Raw genomic sequence first — 20,993 nt, 5'->3', positions numbered from 1 at the left:
CACCCCCCCCCGCCTCAGCTGGGCACTGGCGTCACAGGGGGAGGTATTGTCCCGCCTCAGCCGCGCTTGCAGAGGCGGAGACGGCGCTTGCCAGACATGGCAGCGTGAACCCACAGCGGCGCCGCCCGTACCGTGAGCCCCCCAGCACCATGTGAAGCGGGGTCTCGGGCCACGAGTGACCAGGTAAGAGGCGGTGGACCCCGACCCAGTCTTGGGCGCTGCCTTGAAGCCAAATCCAGGCTGCAGATGTCCCCCCCCCTCCAGTTAGTGCCTCTTCTCCTGCTGAAACCTGAAACTTTAGTTTCGGTTACTTTCTTTTACTTAGAACCACCTCCAGCATATTTATATTCCTTCCTCCCAGACCCACCACCATTTTAAACAACTCCTGCTGTACCCCTCTTCTCTCCTCTATCCAGCACTGTGCCACTTGGCCTGGTCAATCTCCTCCTCTCCCCTACCCCTTGGCTCCTAGACTGGGATTCACTCTTTCCCCAGTCTAGGGTTCAGTAACTTACAGTTGAAGCAGCAATTTTCATTGTGCTGCCTTGAGTATTGTCCATTCGCCACATGTGGCCAGTTGGCAATCCAGACTCCTCTTGTGGGAGAATCTAGAACTAGGGGTCACTGTTTAAAAATAAGGGGTCGCCCATTTAAGACAGAGATGAGAAATGTTTTCTCAGTGTCGTGAGTCTTTGGAACTCTCTTCCTCAGAGGGCAATGGAAGCAGAGTCTTTGAATATTTTTACGGCAGAGGTAGATAAGATTCTTGATAAGCAAAGGGGGTCGAAAGTTATCGGGGTAGGCGGGAATGTGGAGTAATCAGATCAGCCATTGAATGGTGGAGCAGGCTCGGGGAGCCGAGTGGCCTACTCCTGCTCCTAATTCGTATGATTCATATCAAGCTAATCATTTCTGATTAAAAATGAGTAATAGACACGGCCTTTGGGCTTGTGATCTCAATACTCATAGGTTAAAGTACACAGTACAGCAGTACCAATTTGTGTGTTTGTTGGTAAAATGGACAGACAAAAAGCAGAAAGTGCGAGTGTTTTTTTGATTGTGAGTGCTTTTCTTGATTTATTACTGTGTGGTGGTAGATGTTTAAGTAAATATACACGGGAAGTACATGTACCTATATCCATGATTGTATGTAAGGTGTTATCTACTAAAATTAATGCATGAGGCTAAAATGGTGTTGCCATAGAAACATAGAAGATAGGAGTAGGCCATTCGGCCCCTCGAGCCTGCTCCGCCATTCAATGAGATCATGGCTGATCATCAAAACTCAGTACACTGTCCCTGCTTTCTCCCCATATCCCTTGATCCCTTTAGCCTTAAGAAATATATCTAACTCCTTCTTGAATATGTTTAATGAATTGGCCTCAACTGCCTTCTGTGGTAGAGGATTCCACAGGTTCACCACTCTCTGGGTGAAGAAATTACTCCTCATCTCTGTCCTAAATGGCTTACTCCTTATCCTTAGACTGTGACCCCTGGTTCTGGACTCCCCCGCCATCGGGAACATCCTTCCTGCATCTAGTCTGTCTAGTCCTGTTAGAATTTTATAAGTTTCAATGAGATCCCCTCTCATTCTTCTAAACTCCAGCGAGTATAAGCCCAATCGACCCAATCTCTCCTCATACGTCATTCCTGCCATCCCAGGTATCAGTCTGGTGAATCTTCGCTGCACTCCCTCCATGGCAAGAACATCCTTCCTCAGATAAGGCGACCAAAACTGCACACAACACTCAAGGTGCGGTCTCACCAAGGCCCTGTACAACTGCAGCAAGACATCCTTGCTCCTGTACTCGAATCCTCTCGCTATGAAGGCCAACATACCATTTGCCTTCTTAACCGCCTGCTGCACCTGCATGCTTACCTTCAGCGACTGGTGCACAAGGACACCCAGGTCTCGTTGCACTTCCCCTTCTCCCAATCTATTGCTGTTCAGATAATAATCTGCCTTCCTGTTTTTGCCACCAAAGTGGATAACCTCGCATTTATCCACATTATACTGCATCTGCCCAATCACCCAACCTGTCCAAATCATACTGTCCTAATCACACTTGTGGTTAGTCAGCAATTTGTATTGGAAAACACTGGTGTGTATTCTCCTTACCCTGGAAGACTATGACCTTTTCTTCAGTTCTGTTGAGAATATGATCAAGGAACATAAAAGTTATGATACTGGAAGAATTTCTCACACTCTCGCATCCTTTAAAGGACAGACAGTTCACTAGTTTGCTTTTCCCCAGTTTCAAGCATTCTTGCTCCTCATGCCATGCTTCTTTCTAACTTTTTGTACTTATTTCCAAGAATAGGTAAAGTGGGCCTCCCTTGTTCAGTGGCTGTTCCTCCAACATTTCTTTTCAACGTTCTTTCATCAACATCCATTCTTTTTTAGGATACAATACTGACTTTATCAGGGCTTATTCTACCTTTATTACAGTGTCGTTTTGTGACAATAGAATGATTCCAACTCCTGTAATAGGACTCGCGTCCAAGTGAGTGCAGGGATACCGGTGATCAGAGATGTGGTCATGAAAGTATAAAAGTGCCTTTGAATGCTGGGAATACCTAAACTCCTGTAACACCTCCCTTGCTCTCCTGGACAAGACATAAGAAAAAGTCTGGGTGGTGATGAAACCGATATTAAAATATAAATGAGAAGTTTGTAAGAACAAAATTAAAAAATTACGGAAGACAAATATGTGCCTAAAGTCAGAAGACTGGAGAGTGATGAGAAAAAGCCAAGGTGGCTGACTGGTCATGTACAAAGTGTAAACATAAATAAGATGTAAACATAAATGCTTCTACAAATTAAGGTCATATAATACTCAATAAAACAGAATAGCTAAAGAAAACTAAGGACGCCAATAGATTAACTAAAAGGATAATGGAAAAGAAGATAGTCGACAATTGTGGAAGTAACGCAAAAAGCTTTTTCAGTTATGTGACGAGTCAGAGAACTGTCAAAGACTGTATTGGGCCATTGAAGGATACTCGGACAGGTTACTAAGGACTCTGGGTATGGCGGACATACTAAAAGTACTTTGCATCGGTCTTCACTCTTTAAAACAATGCTCGACTGTTAGAATTCAATGATGTTATTAATAACATTCAATATTAACCGAGATGAACATATTGTTTTAAATACAATTAGCAAGCTCAACATAGATGTGGCAGCCTCTGTGGATGATATCCACCCGAGGGTTCTGGGGGAGATGGGGCAGGTGCTGTGTGAGCCCCTGGCCTGTATCTGTAATAGCTCGCTGGACTCTGGGACTGTTTGCTTAGACTGGAAGGAGGCTAATGTAGTCCCAATCTTTTAAAAAAGATGAGACGGATCTGGGTAATTATAGGCCCATTAGTCTGATGTCAGTAATAGGGAAAATGCTGGAGGGAATCATTAGGGATGCAATATATGATTACTTGGATAGAAAGGGAAATATTAGGGACACCCAACATGGCTTCAAAAAAAAAGGAGGTTCTGTCTCACAAATTTGATTTGTATTTTTTGAACAAGTCACTAAGAGAATGGATGAGGGAAACCTGGTAGATATTAAGAACATAAGAAATAGGAGCAGGAGTAGGCCAATCGGCCCCTCGAGCCTGCTCCGCCATTCAATATGATCATGGCTGATCTGATCCTAACCGCCAATCCACTATCACAGAACCATCTCCTGAATCTAACATAATTAGACACACAAAATAGGAGCAGGACCAGGCTACACGGCCCCTGGGCCCGCTCCGCTACCCACAGGGCCATGACCGATCCGAACCTAGACTCATGTCCAAATTCCTGCCCGCTCCCCGTAACCCTTAATTCCCTTTACTTCTAGGAAACTGTCTATTTCTGTTTTAAATTTATGTAATGATGTAGCTTCTACAGCTTTTTGGGGCAGCATATTCCATGGACCTACCACCCTCTGAGTGAAGTAGTTCCTCCTCATCTCAGTTTTGAAAGAGCAGCCCCTTATTCTAAGACTATGCCCCCTAGTTCTAGTTTCACCCATCATCGGGAACATCTTCCCCGCATCCACCCGATCCAACCCCTTCACAATCTTATATGTTTCAATAAGATCGCCTCTCATTCTTCTGAACTCCAATGAGTAGAGTCCCAATCTACTCAACCTCGCCTCATATGTCCATCCCCTCATCCCCGGGATTAACCGAGTGAACCTTCTTTGTACTGACTCAAGAGCAAGTATGTCCTTTCTTAAGTATGGACACCAAAACTGTACGCAGTAGTCCAGGTGCGGTCTCACCAATACCTTGTACAACTGAAGCAATACCTCCCTATTTTTATATTCTATCCCCCTAGCAATGAAAGCCAACATTCCATTGGCCTTCTTAATCACTTGCTGCACCTGTATACTAACCTTTTGAGTTTCGTGCACCAGGACCCCCAGATCCCTTTGTACTTCAGTACTTTCCAGTTTCTTGCCATTAAGATAATAACTTGCTCTACGATTTTTCCTGCCAAAGTGCATAACCTCACACTTTCCAGTATTGTATTCCATCTGCCAAATCTCTGCCCACTTACTTAGCCTGTCGATGTCCCCTTGCAGGTTTTTTATGTCCTCCTCACTCACTACTTTCCCTCCCATCTTGGTATCCTCTGCAAACTTTGATATGTTACACTCGGTCCCCTCCTCCAAATCGTTAATATAGATTGTAAAGAGTTGGGGACCCAGCACTGACCCCTGCGGAACACCACTAGTTACTGATTGCCAGTCTGAGAATGAACCATTTATCCCAACTCTCTGCCTTCTGTTAGATAGCCAATCCTCTATCCATGCCAGAATATTACCCCCAATCCCATGATTTTTTATCTTAAGCAATAATCTTTTGTGTGGCACCTTGTCAAATGCCTTTTGGAAGTCTAAATACACTACGTCCACTGGTTCCCCTTTATCCACCCTATATGTTACTTCCTCAAAGAACTCCAGCAAATTTGTCAAACATGACTTCCCCTTCATAAAACCATGCTGACTTTGTCCTATTAAATTATGATTATCCAAATGTCCTGTTACTGTCTCCTTAATAATGGACTCCAAAATTTTACCTACCACAGATGTTAGGCTAACCGGTCTATAGTTTCCAGCCTTCTGTCTACTGCCCTTTTTAAATAAGGGTGTTACATTAGCAGTTTTCCAGTCTGCCGGGACCTTTGCCGAGTCCAGGGAGTTTTGGAAAATTATTACCAATGCATCCACAATCCCTACCGCCACTTCCCTCAAGACCCTAGGATGTAAGCCATCAGGTCCAGGTGATTTATCCGCCTTGAGTCCCATTATTTCACCGAGTACCACTTCCTTAGTGATTTTGATCGTGTTTAGCTCCCCCCCCCCCCCCCCCTTTAGCCCCCTGTTTGTCCAGTGTTGGGATATTCTTAGTGTCTTCTACTGTAAAGACTGATGTAAAATATTCATTCAGTGTTTTTGCCATCTCCATATTTCCCACCATTAATTTCCCGGTCTCATCCTCTAAGGGACCAACATTTACTTTAGCCACCCTTTTTCTTTTTATATAACTATAAAAACTCTTACTATTGTCTACCTAAACTTCTAAAAAGCTTTTGACATGGTGCCACATAAGAGGCTCCTTTACAAGATAAAAGTATTAGTGGCAAACTACTGCACTGGATTGAGAACTGGCTGAAAGCCCGTAGGCAAATGTGGTTGTAGGTAGATTTGGATCTGCTTGGAGTCCGGTCACCAGTGCTGTCCCGCAGGGATCGTGTTAGGACCATCGCTGTTTACTATTATTAATGATCTAGATGTGGGTGTTGGGTGAACGATCTGCAAATTTGCAGATGATAGTAAGATATTTGTGAGAGTAAAGACTGTAGACGATGTTCGACTACTAGAGGCAGATCTAGATGTGCTGGGCAATTGGGCTTGTGGCTGGAAAATGATGTTTAACGTAGAAAAGTGCAGCTATGCATGTGGGCAGGGCGAATGCTGAACTTGTGTATAACCTTCAGGGAAAAGTGGAGAAAGAGAGAGAGAGAGATCTGGACATTTTAGTGCATAGATCTCAAGGTTCATGACCAATGCCGTGAAGCGATTGCTAGAGCGAATGGGGTGCTAGGATGTATTTATAAAGGAAATTTGACTATAAAACCAAGTGTGATAATAATAATAACTTCTGGGAAGTTATGTCATCACTTCCTGTGAACTATGAACTGTGTACATACCTCACTTCCTGTCATATGTCACTTCCTGTTAGACTGGTATAAATACTGGTCTGTTCAGTATTGTAAGAGGCTTCTACCAGAGGCATGGTAAAGACCTCTCTTGTATATAGTGTGTTTATAAGTTATTAAAGCTTACTTTAAAGTTACTTGATGGTAAGACTCCTTTTTCTTACATCAATTTAAGTAACTTAATATTTACACTCACAAATACTAGACCTTCGGACAAACTCGGAGTTAAGGATCCAGGGAACCACCCATCATGGAGAGAATCCTTAGACCTATTCGTCTGGACTTGGACCCGAATACACCAGCAGCTGGCAGGGTATGGAAGCATTGGTACCGTACTTTTGAGAATTTTCTGGATGAATGTAAAGCGGATGCTCCTGCTAGATTGAGGATACTTATCAATTATGTGACCCCAAAAGTGTTCGAATATATTGATGAATGGGATAATTACGATGAGGTGATTCGGGCACTTAAGAAACTGTATGCCAAGACCCCAAATGAGGTCTATGCTAGACATCTACTGGCCACAGCCCAACAAGGGCCAGGGGAATCAATTGACGAATTCCTGCAAGAACTTCGCAGGCTCAGCATAGATTGTAACTTTCAGGCAGCCTCAGCTGAGCTGTACCGCAAAGAAATGATTCGTGATGCTTTCATCTGCGGGATTGCCTCTCCATTTATACGCCAGCGTCTACTAGAAAGTAAAACACTTGAGCTACAAAAAGCTTTTGACCTAGCTTGTTCTCTGGATTTGGCAAAGAGAAATGCAGACCTCTATCAGCTGCCCAGATCTCGATCTGCTGCTGGAGCTGCAACCAGACAATTCAAGCGGTCTCAGGTGAACCCTATCATGGGGGAATCTAATTCTGATAATTCTGATGAAGAAGAGGAGGATGACCCCACTTTAGCAGCCTCTTGGCAATCTAGGAAGGAGTGCTTCTTTTGTGGAGATGCTTTTCACCCTAGGAAAACCTGCCCTGCTCGCAATGCAATCTGCAGTTACTGCAAAAAAAAAGGACACTTTGCTAAAGTTTGCCTATCAAGGGCCTCTACGAGGGCCAATCCAGCTAAGGCCTATCGAACTGCCCCAATTAGGGCCTATCAAGATGCTCCAGCTAGGACCTATCAAGCTTCCTCTCGAGCTCTCTCCCGAAGAAGCACACCGAGAGTTTTAGCCACTCTCTGTGCAACGACACCAATTACAGCTGCTTGCCCACAGAACCTGTCTCATGCAGCCACAAAAATTTCAATTAAAGGGCATACCTTAGATGCCTTAATTGACTCAGGAAGTACTGATAGTTTCATTAAGGAACAGATTGTTGCGAAATTGAAACTACACGTCTTCCCATCGGACCAGGCAATTGCGATGGCTCAGTCATCACTTAATACCAGAATCTCCAGCTTTTGTGTTGTTGATATGACACTTCATGGTCGTATGTATCCCTCCACCCGACTTTCGGTGCTCAAGGACTTATGTAGTGATCTCCTCTTAGGGCTGGACTTCCAAAAACAGCATAAGAAACTCACCATTGAGTTTGGTGGATCCAAACCCGGACTTACTATTTCTAATATACCGTCTAAATTACCGTTTTGTGCATTGTCAGCAGCTTCACTTGATGAACCCTCATTATTTGCCAGTATTCCGCCTCGATGCAAACCAATAATAACGAAATCGCGGCGCTTTAATCAGGAAGACCAATCTTTTATTGCGGCTGAAATCTCTCGACTTCTAGCAGAGGATATCATTGAACCATGTTCGTCGCCCTGGCGGGCTCAAGTCGTCATTGTCAAGAACCCTCTAAAACCTCACAAACAGCGACTATGCATCGATTATTCGCAAACCATCAATCAATATACCGACTTGGACGCCTACCCATTGCCACGCATTGATGATATGGTTAATAAACTGGCCGAATACAAAGTGTTCTCAACTTACGATTTAAAAAGTGCCTATCATCAGGTACCCTTGAAGGTCTCAGATAAGCAGTACACGGCCTTTGAGGCTAATGGACGGCTGTACCAATTTCGTTGCCTCCCATTCGGGGTTACTAATGGAGTGGCTGTCTTCCAACAGGCAATGGATGGCCTGGTTAAGCAGGAAAACCTAAGGGACACTTTTCCCTATCTTGATAACATTACCATTGCAGGTCACGATCAACAGGAACACGACGCCAACCTCCAAAAATTTCGGGATGCCCTCCATCGCCGTAATTTGACCCTGAATGAATCCAAATCTGTTGAGTCGCAACCGACCATCAACATCCTTGGCTACTGCGTAGGCAATGGTATCATTAAGCCAGACCCAGAAAGACTTCGCCCGCTCCAAGAGCTCCCGTCACCTAAGAATCCGGCTTCTTTACGTCGGGCTCTCGGTCTGTTTGCATACTACGCTAAATGGATTCCTCATTTTTCGGACAAAATCCAACCCTTGCTGCATGCTAGATCATTTCCACTGGGAACAGCGGCTGTTGCAGCCTTTAACCTTCTCAAAAAACAGTTGGAGAAAGCGGCTCTTCACTCCATCGATGAGAATCTCCCTTTCGTGGTTGAATGTGATGCCTCGGAGGTGGCGATCTCGGCTACTCTGAATCAGGAAGGTCGTCCTGTAGCATTTATGTCCAGGACCTTACAAGGTACCGAGCTACATTATCCTCCGGTTGAGAAAGAAGCCACAGCCATCATAGAGGCAGTACGGAAGTGGAACCATTTTCTAGTTCGCCAGCACTTTACATTGATCACGGACCAACGATCAGTCGCCTTCATGCTCGATAATCGAAAACGAACCAAAATTAAGAATAATAAAATACAACTTTGGAGGATGGAACTGGCCTCTTTTGGTTATACCATTCTCTATCGGCCTGGCAAGGAGAATGTGGCCCCGGACACCCTCACACGGGCATTCTGTTCCACTATGTCATCCTCTACTCTCATGGATGTCCACAATGGATTGTGTCATCCTGGCGTTACGCGCATGCTACATTTCGTACGATCACGGAATCTCCCTTTTTCCACTGGAGATGTAAAGAAAATATGCTCAGAATGCCGGCTTTGTGCGGAATTAAAACCTCAGTTCTTCCGCCCCTCAGATGGTATACTCATACATGCAACCCAACCGATGCAACGACTTAGCATCGATTTTAAGGGCCCAGTGCCCTCTTCAACTCGGAACACATATTTGCTCACCATGATCGACGAATATTCACGTTTTCCGTTTGCCTTCCCCTGCTCCAATATGCTGGCGTCCACAGTAATCTGCTGCCTTGAGCAGGTATTTTCTCTCTGTGGCATGCCGGCTTATATTCACTCAGATCGGGGTCCATCCTTTATGTCAAGGGAACTCAAGGACTACCTCTCAGAACGGGGAATTGCTACAAGCAAAACAACACCATACCATCCCATCGGAAATGGGCAGGTAGAGAGGTATAACGGTATCATCTGGAATTCCGTACGTCTCGCTTTAAGATCTCGGGGCCTACCAGACCAGCAATGGGAAACAGTGCTTCTGGATGCATTGCACTCTATACGGTCCCTGCTTTCTACAGCCACAAATACTACACCTCAGGAGCGGTTCTTTGGATTCCAGCGTCGCTCATCTCATGGGACATCACTCCCGTCATGGCTAACTACTCCTGGACCTGTATTACTCCGAAGATACGTTCGGACGTCTAAAAATGACCCTCTCGTAGACGAGGTCGAACTAACCGATGCCAACCCCACCTATGCAAACATACGATATTCCGACGGCCGAGAATCTACCGTATCATTACGGGATCTGGCTCCCTGCCCACCAGGACCTAGTGGGACATCGGGTGATGGCATTTCACCAGGAAACTCTTGGGACCTATCGGGTACCCCTCTCCAGGATCCTGATCGGACACCAACTAGCTTGGTGCCGGTAGAACCCCGTACTCAAGGTTGCGACCCTCCCAGTACCGCGCATGAAAGTACTGATCCGCCACAGACCAGCTCTGCACCTCCCTCTGAACAGAGGCAGTCCGACTTTGAACCTATTGGGGCTCGTACTCGAAGCCATGATCTCCCCGACCCTTCACAGGGCAATCCAGGCCACACAGACTCTGACCAATGGCCAACCGCATGTAAGCGGACCAGCGACCCTCTACGACGGGAATCCAAACGGGTGCGACTCTTCCTTGTTCGGCGGCTGCGGACCAAAAGGTAGACCACAGCCTCCTAATCCTGCAGGAGGGAAGAATGTGATAATAATAATAACTTCCGGGAAGTTATGTCATCACTTACTGTGAACTGTGAACTATGAACTGTGTACATACCTCACTTCCTGTCATATGTCACTTCCTGTTAGACTGGTATAAATACTGGTCTGTTCAGTATTGTAAGAGGCTTCTACCAGAGGCATGGTAAAGACCTCTCTTGTATATAGTGTGTTTATAAGTTACTTAAAGCTTACTTTAAAGTTACTTGATGGTAAGACTCCTTTTTCTTACATCACCAAGCATACTATTGTGTCCTTGCAGAAGACCTTGATTAGGCCTCAGTTAGAATACGGTGTCCAGTTTTGGTGGTCTCGTGTGGTGGGTGATATTGAGGCTTTGGAAAGGGTGCAGAGGAGAGCAACTCGATTAATTCCCAGTTTGAAGCATCTTGCTTATCAAGATAGGCTAAGAGAGCTGGGACTCTACACTTTAGAGAAGTGTAAACTTCATAGAATCATAGAATGATACAGTACAGAAGGTTTTGATCTATGGTACTTGTGTCGGCTCTTTGGTAGAGTTAGCCAGTTAAGCCCACTCCCCTGCTCTTTCCCTATAGCCCTGTAAATGTTTTCCCTTCAAGTGTTATTCTAATTCTCTTTTGAAAGTTACCATTGAATCTGCTTCCACCATCCTTTCAGGCAGCGCATTCCAGATCACAACAACTCGCTGGGTATTTAAAAAAAGTTTCCTCATGTCGCCTCTGGTTCCTTTGCCAATCACATTAAATCTGTGTCCTCTGGTTACCGACCCTTCTGCCACTGGAAACAGTTATTTACTCGATCAAAACCATTCATGATTTTGAACACCTCTATCAAATCTCCTCTTAACCTTCTCTGCTCTAAGGAGCACAACCCCTAGCTTCTCCAGTCTCTCTCTATAACTGAAGTCCCTCATCCCTGGTACAGGAAACTTTGTGCTATCCGGCACCGACGGGACCGAGCTGTTGCCATTCCCTCAAAACTGCCGGACACTCCAGCGCTAATGTTGAAGCATACGGAGCTTTTCAGCTCCGTATCTGGCAACAAACACAGTTGCTTAGCAACAGCTTCTAAACAGTCGGCCGTACCTTGGAAGCGTCTCTGTAGCTTAGCAACAGCTTAAGAGAGACTTTGCAGAGCCTGACTGTTGGAAAAAAAAAAGCCACGAGAAGAAAAAAAACCTAACAAAACGGCTCCTGATTTTTGCCGGTGGCTCGAGTTTGCCGGACATTTAGCCTCCGGATAACACAAAGTTTCCTGTACCATTCTAGTCAATCTCTCCTGCACCTTTTCCAAGGTCTTGACATCCTTCCTAAAGTGCGGTGCCCAGAATTGAACACAATACTCCAGCTGAGGCCTAACCAGTGTTTTATAAAGGTTTAGCATAACTTCCTTGCTTTTGTACTCTCTTCCTTTATTAATAAAGCCAAGGATCCTATATGCTTTTTTATGCTTTCTCAACTTGTGCTGCCACCTTCAAAGATTGGTGTACATACACCCCCAGGTCTCTCTGTTCCTGCACCCCTTTTAAAATTGTACCATTTAGTTCATATTGCTTCTCCTCATTCTTCCGAGCAAAGTGTACCGCTTCACACTCCTCTGTGTTAAGGGGTGATTTGATTGAGGCTTATAAGATGATGAAGAGAATATAAATGGTGTTTTTTGTGTAGACAGCTTGTTTCAACTAAGTAGGTTGGGGAGGACCAGGGGTCATAATTTCAAGTTATGTGAGGCCAGAACTATGTTAGATGTTGCGGTGGTTCTTTTCCCAGAGAAGAGTGGTCCTTTAAGTGAGAGCTGGACCTGGCTCTGGCTGGGGCAGAGTCCACCTTGTACAAAAGGTAGGTACATGTAACATTAATCAGGGTCAGAGTGGTCTCCTGGACTAGTTTTGATTGCCTATGGGGGCGGGGGTGTTAGAGAGGAATTATCCAGATTCCCCCCCCACCACCTAATTGGCCTGAATTTTTAATCTGATTTTTCACCTTCCCGAAGAGACTAAGTGGCTTTCGGGTGGGGTGGGGCGTGTGTATATTGTGTTGCCAATGCATCCAGCCTGTTTGAGACAGGCTGGATGGACCAGTGGCTCTTTTCCTGTCTGTTATTGTTTGTAGACCATGAGCTTAGTGCCGGGTTTGAGGTCCCGGCACTAAGCTCATGGTCTACAGGGCAGCAGTGATACCTGCCCTGCTGTATGCCTCAGAGACATGGACCACGTACAGCAGGCACCTCAAAGCACTGAAGAGGTACCACCAACGCTGCCTCCGCAAGATCCTGTAAATCCATTGGCAGGATAGGCGCGCCAACGTCGGTGTTCTTGTTCAGGCCAACATCCCCAGCATCGAAGCTCTGACCACACTGGATCAGCTCCGATGGACGGCTCACATTGTCCGCATGCCCGATACGAGACTCCCAAAACAAGCGCTCTACTCGGAGCTCCGGCACGGCAAGAGAGCCCAAGGTGGGCAGAGGAAACGCTTCAAGGACACCCTCAAAGCCTCCTTGAAAAAGTGCAACATCCCCACCGACACCTGGGAATCCCTGGCCCAAGACCGTACAAAGTGGAGGAGAAGCATCCGGGAAGGCGCCGAACACCTCGAGTCTCTTCGCCGGGAGCAAGCGGAAGCCAAGCGCAAGCAGCGCACGTCAACCCAAACACCCCACCCACCCGCCCCTTCAACCACCGTCTGCCCCACCTGTGACAGAGACTGTAGGTCCCGCATTGGACTCATCAGTCACCTGCGAGCTCATTTTTAATGTGGAAGCAAGTCATCCTTGGTTCCGAGGGACTGCTGAAGAAGAAGGTGTTATTGTTTGTATGTCTGTTAGTCTGGTGATCCTCTTGCCCCTTCCCCCTTCCCCTACCCCCCCTTCCCCTACCCCCCCTTCCCCTACCCCCTTCCATTGTAATCATTCTTGTCTATTTTATTGATAGTTCTCTGGTCAGGTCTCTTCCATTTCCTCTCTTGTTCCTAAGGTATGCTGCTTTGTACTATCTTCCTCCTCCCTACATCCCCATGGTTTTGAAATCAAGATTCATTGTAGTGTTTCTACCCTAACTCATTCCTTCCCAAGAAGTCACAGTTGTGGAGCTCCTTCCCACTCCCAGTTTTTCCTTCCTCGTGTAAGCGACAGCTGTTTAACGTCCAAGCTTGGCATGACCTAATCACGGCTCATCTTCTTTCCTGTTCTTTTCAACCTTGGTGCCCTGCGCTGTGAGCTTTGCCGCTTCAGTTATAAATTTAAAAACCTGCAGTCTAGAGTACAACTGGCTAGAGTACAAACCCAGAACCACATTGCTCCAGATTCAGTGGGATCTGCTCATTGTACAAACTGGATTCTGAATCTTCTCGTGTTTCCTAGAAAAAGAGAGTGACGTAAGAAAACACTTGGTCTAAGCGTTAAACAAGGCTTTAATCAACTGTTTTTCAACATGGAGATCTAGTTGTGTCCTTCACTAGTTCCTGTTAAAGAATGTCCTGAGCAAGCTGGGCCCATGCCCGAGTATTTATACTCTCCCTGGACAGCGCCACCAGCAGGCCGCCCAGTATTACTTCATAAGTCATTTCCACGTGAATGACAAGATTCATGTCAGAGTATTTGCACACTTTGTTGTTGTGGTATATTTATACTTTTACAGTCTCTGGCTCTTTAGGGCTGATTTTCCTACATTTGCGTTACCAGTACAGATCAGGAAATTGGGCGTGCCATCTATGATTTTCTAGCCATTAATTTTTAGCGCAGCGTAGGTTTACCAGAATGATACCCGGACTCCAAGGGTTAAATTACGAGGAAAGATTACACAAATTAGGGTTGTATTCCCTAGAATTTAGAAGGTTAAGTGGTGATCTGATTTGAAGTTTTCAAGGTATTAAGGGGAACTGATAGGGTAGATAGAGAGAAACTATTTCTGCTGGTTGGGGAGTCCAGGACTAGGGGGCATAGTCTAAAAATTAGAGCCAGACCTTTCAGGAGTGAAATTAGGAAACACTTCTACACACACAGGGTGATAGAAGTTTGGAACTCTCTTCCGCAAATGGCAGTTGATGCTAGATCAATTGTTGATTTTAAATCTGAGCTTGATAGGATTTTTGTTAACCAAAGGTATTAAGGGATATGGGCCAAAGGCGGGTATATGGAGTTAGGTCGCAGATCAGCCATGATCTCATTGAATGGCGGAACAGACTCGAGGGGCTGAATGGCCTCCTCCTGTTCCTGTGTTTAATGGGTGGCAGCGTGCCCACGATTTCTGACTATGTATGGCCGGTGGGTGAGTCTCTACACTGCTAGTACAAACTCTTAAAATTATTCCTTCAATGCCCAATGTTCAGTAATTGCTGCCCACTCATTGACACTTATGAGACAGCTTGGGAGCAATTATAGGACAGGAAAGACAGCTGCATATATTACAAAACCGTGAAGGAGGATGAATTATTGAAAGGCTTGCAAGGTCTCTCAGTGGGGGGGGGGGGGGGGGCACAGCCTCTGATAGATATACTAATGCAGTTCCCACTGTGAATTGACACACACACCTTCTGAACATCTGTTCTCTGCTTGTTGTTCATAGGATGCCAGCACTATTGGGGCTTTTCAGTGTGTGCCTCCTGGTGATCACGGGGAGCTTGTACCACCCCCGCCTCCTGAGTGATGAAGTTGAGAGTGAAGAGGTCCGGTCAAGGATGAAGGAGCAGGAGGACCAGTACAAGCTGGAAATGGAGCGGCTCCAGAAGGAAGTGGATGAGAAAAGTAATCGTGAGCATGAAATGAAGGTCAATACATTTGTAAAAGCAGAAAACCTAACGCAGATAGATTGGAACACCTGGAATATTCTCCTAATGGTCACCATTCTGTTCTTGGAACTGTGGAGACAGGACATGTGGCCACAGATACCACACGACTATAACAGTGAGGAAGAGGAGGAAGGCGAAAAGGAAAATGAGTTCCCCCAGCGAATTTACAGCAACATTTTGAATATTCCTGACAAATGCGTGCTGGATCAGTTTTACGACACGTGTATTCAGAATGTGAGTCAAGAGCCGATGCAGACGTGTGAATTTGTAGAAAGCTTTGTGGACAACCTCTTGGAAGCCTGTAGGACCCTTTGCCAATGGGATTCTGAGCTGATCCTTGAAGACTGTGTGGGCATTGGGAGCCAGTTTGAGAGATGGGGCTGCAAGACGCTCTCGGTCTATGATATTTTGGTTCCGATTTTTCTCCAGGACGAATATTGCTTTAAACCGGAGATCTGTAGCTGTGACATCCCACCTGATAAGCAGAGTTATGGCCGGATTGTTATGGTAACACCCAGCAGCGCTGATTTGGGCTGCCTGTGTAAAAACACTGAACTGGACGGAGATGTTCTCTGCCTTATTCACAGCAAAAGGTTTGAAGCTGACGTCCGTGCCAATTGCTTGGCTTCCATCGTGTGCTCCGAGTGGTATTTGGACTACAAGAAAGTACTGAAATGGTTCAGGGTTGCACTAGCAAAATCCTGGAACAAGGTTTGTCATAAGTACGATTTTGAACTAACTTTCCACAATATTACCAGCTGCTGTGGTTTAAAAGTTCAGTATCAGTCGGGACGAAACATCTACATTAAAGTCTCCCCTGCGGTGAGGCTGAAGGATTCGGACGTCTATCTCGTATCCACCTTTTCTGATTACACCAAGAATACTGTGCTGTCCACTACCTACTGGCACATATCCTGTGCTGTCTGCGAATATCGCTTTCTGAAAATCATGGCAAAAAGCGTTCCCAAAAACAGTTGCCACCTCAAGTGCCTTCAAATATTGATCTTTCTAACGGAAAAACTGCGTAGCTCTCCAGACCAGCGGCTCGTTCTTGGTTCCTACCTTTTTAAGACTGTCCTTATGCATCTGTTGTTAAGTCAGCCGTATTCAAACTGGCACGAGTGTCACCTGGAACACCGGCTCAGAGACATTTTGAAGTATCTTGGAAAATGCTTGGATGAGAAACGGCTCCACCGATTTATGATCGGGAATCAGACCTTTCCTAAGCAAATTGGAATCCCGGAAATGCTTCTGTATGCCGAGCCTATAAACCTCTTCCGGTCCTTTGTGATGCAGCGTGACTCTTACAGTCAGGCACTTATGGAGTATCAGAAACTATTAAGGGACATGGGTCCGTTGATGATGGAATGCATTAAAGATAATACAGTCAGCTGACTGAAAACAGAGCCTTTGCTCCTGGGTTGGGAGCAGAATTATTTAACAGATATGTAATATTTACAGCCCCACTAATAGATGTGTTATTTACATCCCACTCATTTCTGTTCTTTTAATACATGGCCCAAACATTTCTGATGCCATTTTATTGTCACATTCTCCCCAGGGGCGATGTGGATGTTTCTGTTTTGGTGGGACATTCACGACACCCGTTCGGACATCTTGGAAGTTGCGAAGCTGTCGAAAGTGACGGTACGGCTGAGGATTTCCTCAGTTTCTCAGATCGTACGTTGGCCATCCCCTTTCAAAAGCTGACTGGAGTGGACGCATAAGCTGGCCTCGTCGTTCCAAAAAAAAAAAACGGGGATGAGCTGGCAGTGAGCGGCCAAGTCATTCCGAACAGATTTGCAAAAAAGGGGTAAATAGAGCAATGAGTCAGTCCCCGTGTGTTTTTGTTGCAGTGCTTTGGTGCGAGGGTGGATATGGGTGAAATATCAGCTGAGTGAGACTCATTATTGAGCCAAAAAAAAACAATCCAAACTTCTAATTCTTGCTCACCGCCATGTAGAAATCTCGGTGTGGTGACGAGGAGCTTATCAGAAATGTACTGCACAAATAAGGCTGATTCTCAGACTACTACAACAGATCAAGTCCTTCATTTGGTGCTGGGAACTGTCGTCTTCATAACTCTAAACACAACTTATTATGTGTGTAACTTTTACTGCAAAGATTGGAACTAGAAATTAAACTTAAGACTTCACTGCAGGAAACTGAAACATAGGATAAGTAGAGGAAGCTGCAGAGTTTGATAGTAGATTTTCTCACTGGATTTCCAAATTTCTGCACCCTGCTTTTTTGTTGTTGTTGTTCATGGGCGAGTGGTGGGGGAAGTAGGGGGGGGGGTGTATTCCGTAAGAAAGATGACAATTGTGCAAGGGCATCATGAGGATTTTAAAATGACGGAAGGGGCTGGTTTTTCCAACCAGATGTTTTTCCCTCCTCAAAATCAGTGAGTACAAGCTTGAAGGTTCCGTGCATGCGTTCCCTGTGAGGTGGTGATGGGCCAAAGGCCTCGGAGCTGCACGGCTGCTCCCTGCTTGTAGGAATGGAGGTAGGCTGGTTTAATCTTAAAGCCCAAATCCATCCAAGGCTTGAGCCCTTCTCCATATTTGTGCAGGCTCTTCTAAATCTCTCGTACTCCTGGACAACGTGTAAGAAAGTTTGCCATTTTGACCGGTGATCTCCCCCCCCCCGCCCTTGCCCTCCAGCCTGTTGCCACCTTTCTTAGTCTCCATTTTGTTTATACGATTACAGTCAGTGCTCCTTCTGAACTTTCCTTTGTTCCAACTACAACGCCCTATTCCTTGTTTCCTCCCTGCGTTGAAATGAAAATTCACCCAATCTGCTACTCGATCTTTCCAAAAGCCTCAAAACTGTGGAACTATTTACCTCTCTCAGTCCTCCCTTCCTTACAATTTAACAACTTTTAAAATAATGGTTTCCTCATTAACTCCTCGTCTTCGATACTCTTTTCAACCTTGGTGATATTTTGTACTGAAGACCTTGGGCGTTTTTTTTTAAAAGAGTGCCGTGTTCCTGTGTAATGTATATAATAGGGTGATGTCTATTCTATTCTATACGCTTGTTTTACAATGAATAAACATTTTTATATTTTCTAACAGAGTTCACACCCTCAGTCTTAGCACATGGGTTGGATCAGTTCCCACAACCTCCACTGTACATAACAGCAGGGCAGGAGCAATACATTTGGAGACAATGATGTATACTTCAAATAATAATCGGTCCTCCTTTGCCCCAAAGGAACCTCGGCATCCTTTAGGGAGACCCCACTGCAGTTGTGCTTGGCATATGGAAAGTGTGCATTTAATTGTATTTGATATGTTACATTAATAATTTATAGAATCATATAGGTTTCAGCAGAGGAGGCCATTTGTTCTGCTGTGTCTCTACCAAAACTAGCACCATATCGGAGCTATATACGTCAATCTTTTCCTATACATCTAATTTCCTCTTAAATGTAATTGACTTGGCATCCATATTCTAAAGCCCTTTCTGTGTGAATTTGTTTTCCCAACCTACTCAAAATAGAAGGGAGTAACGCCACCCTGTACTGCTGGGTGGGTAACATGTATATTCCCGTTCAGGTGCATAGTGTTGACATACCTTCCTTGTATAGCTGTGGTCCTCAGATGATTGTGCACGTATCCAGACTGCATTCGAATGTTTTTGACACTGGTTTGAAATGTCTTGAGTGCTTGGTGAGAACCATGATAACATGTATCCAATGGGAACTCCCAGAGTCTTCACTTATCAACTGTGTAGTCTAAAAGGGACAAATGTGTTAGCAGATGAATAATATTGTGTTTCACGTGGTATAATGTCTCTGTCTGTATAAAGTGATACATTCTCAGACTTACTGTGAGCAGCGTCGTGGGACATTCACTAGTAATGTAATAAAAAATGGTGGGCCGAGCACGCATTTCAAGTGTCGCACTCAAATTTCTGTCAAAAAAAGACAAAACACATGTTTTGATCTGCAACCTGAATAGCAATTAAACTGACTGAATTCACCCAGTGTTTACTTAACAGCAATTAGCCATTGTGGCCTTATAGGGATATAGTCGCATCTTAGCAGCAGGCAATACGTTATGAATTGCTTGGTATGGCCAACACAACCCAAAAACAAATGAACTGGTCATTCATCTCGTTTGTGGGACCTTGCTGCGCACACTAGGTGGTGTATTTATCCAGATAACAGCGACCGCAAAAGTAATTAGTGGAGAGAGAAACAGAGTTAACGTTTCAGGTCGATGACCTTTCGTCAGAACTGGGGGGAAAAAAAAGCAGGAAATGGAAAGCAAGTTTGGGGAAACGTTAACTCTGTTTCTCTCTCCATGGATGTTGCCTGGCCTGCTGAGTTTTTCCAGCGTTTTCTGTTGTTATTTCGGATTTCCAGTATCCGCAGTATTTTGCTATCACAAAAGTAATTAATTGGATGGGACGTGTTGTGGATGTGATAAGGCACTAAATAAATGTGTTCTTTATAAAGTTTCCATCCTTATAAAACACCATAATCACCTGACATACTGTGACTAATGCCTTGAGAGATCTGCTAGTATGTGTATATATAAATGGGATATATGTAATTCCTGTCCATTATGTCACACCGTGGCAGTGTCTCACATATGCAATTTTAGGTAACAAATTCGAAGAGATGTCATATTTAGCTACAACTGGTTCAGCCTATAAAAAAGGTAAATATGTTTTCAAACCAGTTATCGTATCTCCTTCAGTGCTTGCATGAGTGAGTCTCAGGAGCAGATATTTTTAGAAGCAACCTATCCCCACAGAGCAAGCCATTTCCTGCAAATCCCACGATCTCCAACCTGCTTTCTTCACATGCTTCCTTGCGTTCCCCCCTCCCCCCTGCTGCTACATGGGATTATGATGTCATATTCACAGTTCTGTATGCAGCTGCATTCTATGTCTCTTCCCTTGCTGCTCAGACGATAGGCAGCACCTGATTTTCTCTTTAAGGCTAACAGGCCAGACAGCCACCCTGTCAATACCCTTCCGCTCCTCACACAGCAGCCACTCATTCTGTGTCCATTCACCCTCTTGACAGTTTCTGCTCTAACGCATACATGCTTCTTAAGTGATACTCGTATGCCTTTTCTAAAATAACCAATAAGGAGACACTGAGTTGCCCCGGTGTCATCGACCAAAAACCAAACATGAGTGCCCTCTTTTAAAGGGACACAATTAATAAAGAACTTAACAATTTAAACGTAAATATTATTACCAGTGTCCACGATACACTCCAGTCCCTGCGGTGTTGCGCCCCGTACGCACAGGTCCCAGAGTAGCGTCGTTCCTGTATCACATGGAGAGCCCATGTACCAAGCTGCCCTTTTCACAAATCGCCACCAGAGGGTGCGAGTGTAATTCAAATACTGCAGTCTGCAAACTACACCATCACCACTAGATGGTTGTCACACAAAACATAAGAACTAGGAGCAGGAGTTGGTCATTCGGCCCCTCGAGCCTGCTCCGCCATTCAACAAGATCATGGCTGATCTTCGACCTCGACTCCACCATCCCGCACTATCCCCATATCCCTTGGTTACTTTCCGACATTATAACAGTGATTACACTTCAAAAAGTATTTAGTTGGCTGTAAAGCGCTTTGGGACGTCCGGTGGTTGTGAAAGGTGCTATATAAATGCAAGTCTTTCTTTCTTTGGTTCCCTTAGTATCCAAAAATCTATCGACCTCTGCCTTGAATATACTCAACGACTCAGCATCCACAGCCCTTTGGGGTAGAGAATTCCAAAGATTCACAAGCCTCCGAGTGAAGAAATTTCTCATC

General features: G+C 45.1%; 1 protein-coding gene and 1 long non-coding RNA gene across 2 annotated transcripts; one reads left to right on the top strand and one right to left on the bottom strand.

Moving 5' to 3' along the window:
• Positions 1 to 5: 5 nt before the first annotated feature.
• LOC147097945 (inositol 1,4,5-trisphosphate receptor-interacting protein-like) lies at positions 6 to 17,022 on the top strand. Its single transcript, XM_085971043.1, has 2 exons — positions 6 to 183; positions 14,986 to 17,022. The coding sequence occupies exon 2, from the start codon at positions 14,987 to 14,989 to the stop codon at positions 16,601 to 16,603; it is 1,617 nt and encodes a 538-aa protein (XP_085827169.1). The 5' UTR covers positions 6 to 183; position 14,986; the 3' UTR covers positions 16,604 to 17,022.
• Positions 17,023 to 18,859: 1,837 nt separating this feature from the next.
• Positions 18,860 to 20,527, bottom strand: LOC147097944 (uncharacterized). The gene is made up of 3 exons (XR_015074246.1): positions 20,427 to 20,527; positions 19,042 to 19,126; positions 18,860 to 18,947 (listed from the first exon to the last, which is right to left on the bottom strand). It is a non-coding gene; the product is annotated as an uncharacterized LOC147097944 (long non-coding RNA).
• Between the last annotated feature and the right edge of the window lie 466 nt (positions 20,528 to 20,993).

The sequence above is a fragment of the Somniosus microcephalus genome, chromosome 30 (genome assembly GCF_052327205.1).
Source record: "Somniosus microcephalus isolate GS21.2 chromosome 30, FLI_Smic_1.0, whole genome shotgun sequence".
Taxonomy (NCBI): Eukaryota; Metazoa; Chordata; class Chondrichthyes; order Squaliformes; family Somniosidae; genus Somniosus; species Somniosus microcephalus.
The sequence above is the reverse complement of the archived record's forward strand: the minus strand, read 5'-3'. Positions and strand labels throughout refer to the sequence as shown.

Excerpts from the sequence above, each read along its gene's own strand:
- LOC147097945 (XM_085971043.1), top strand. The coding sequence starts at position 14,987 with ATGCCAGCACTATTGGGGCTTTTCAGTGTGTGCCTCCTGGTGATCACG.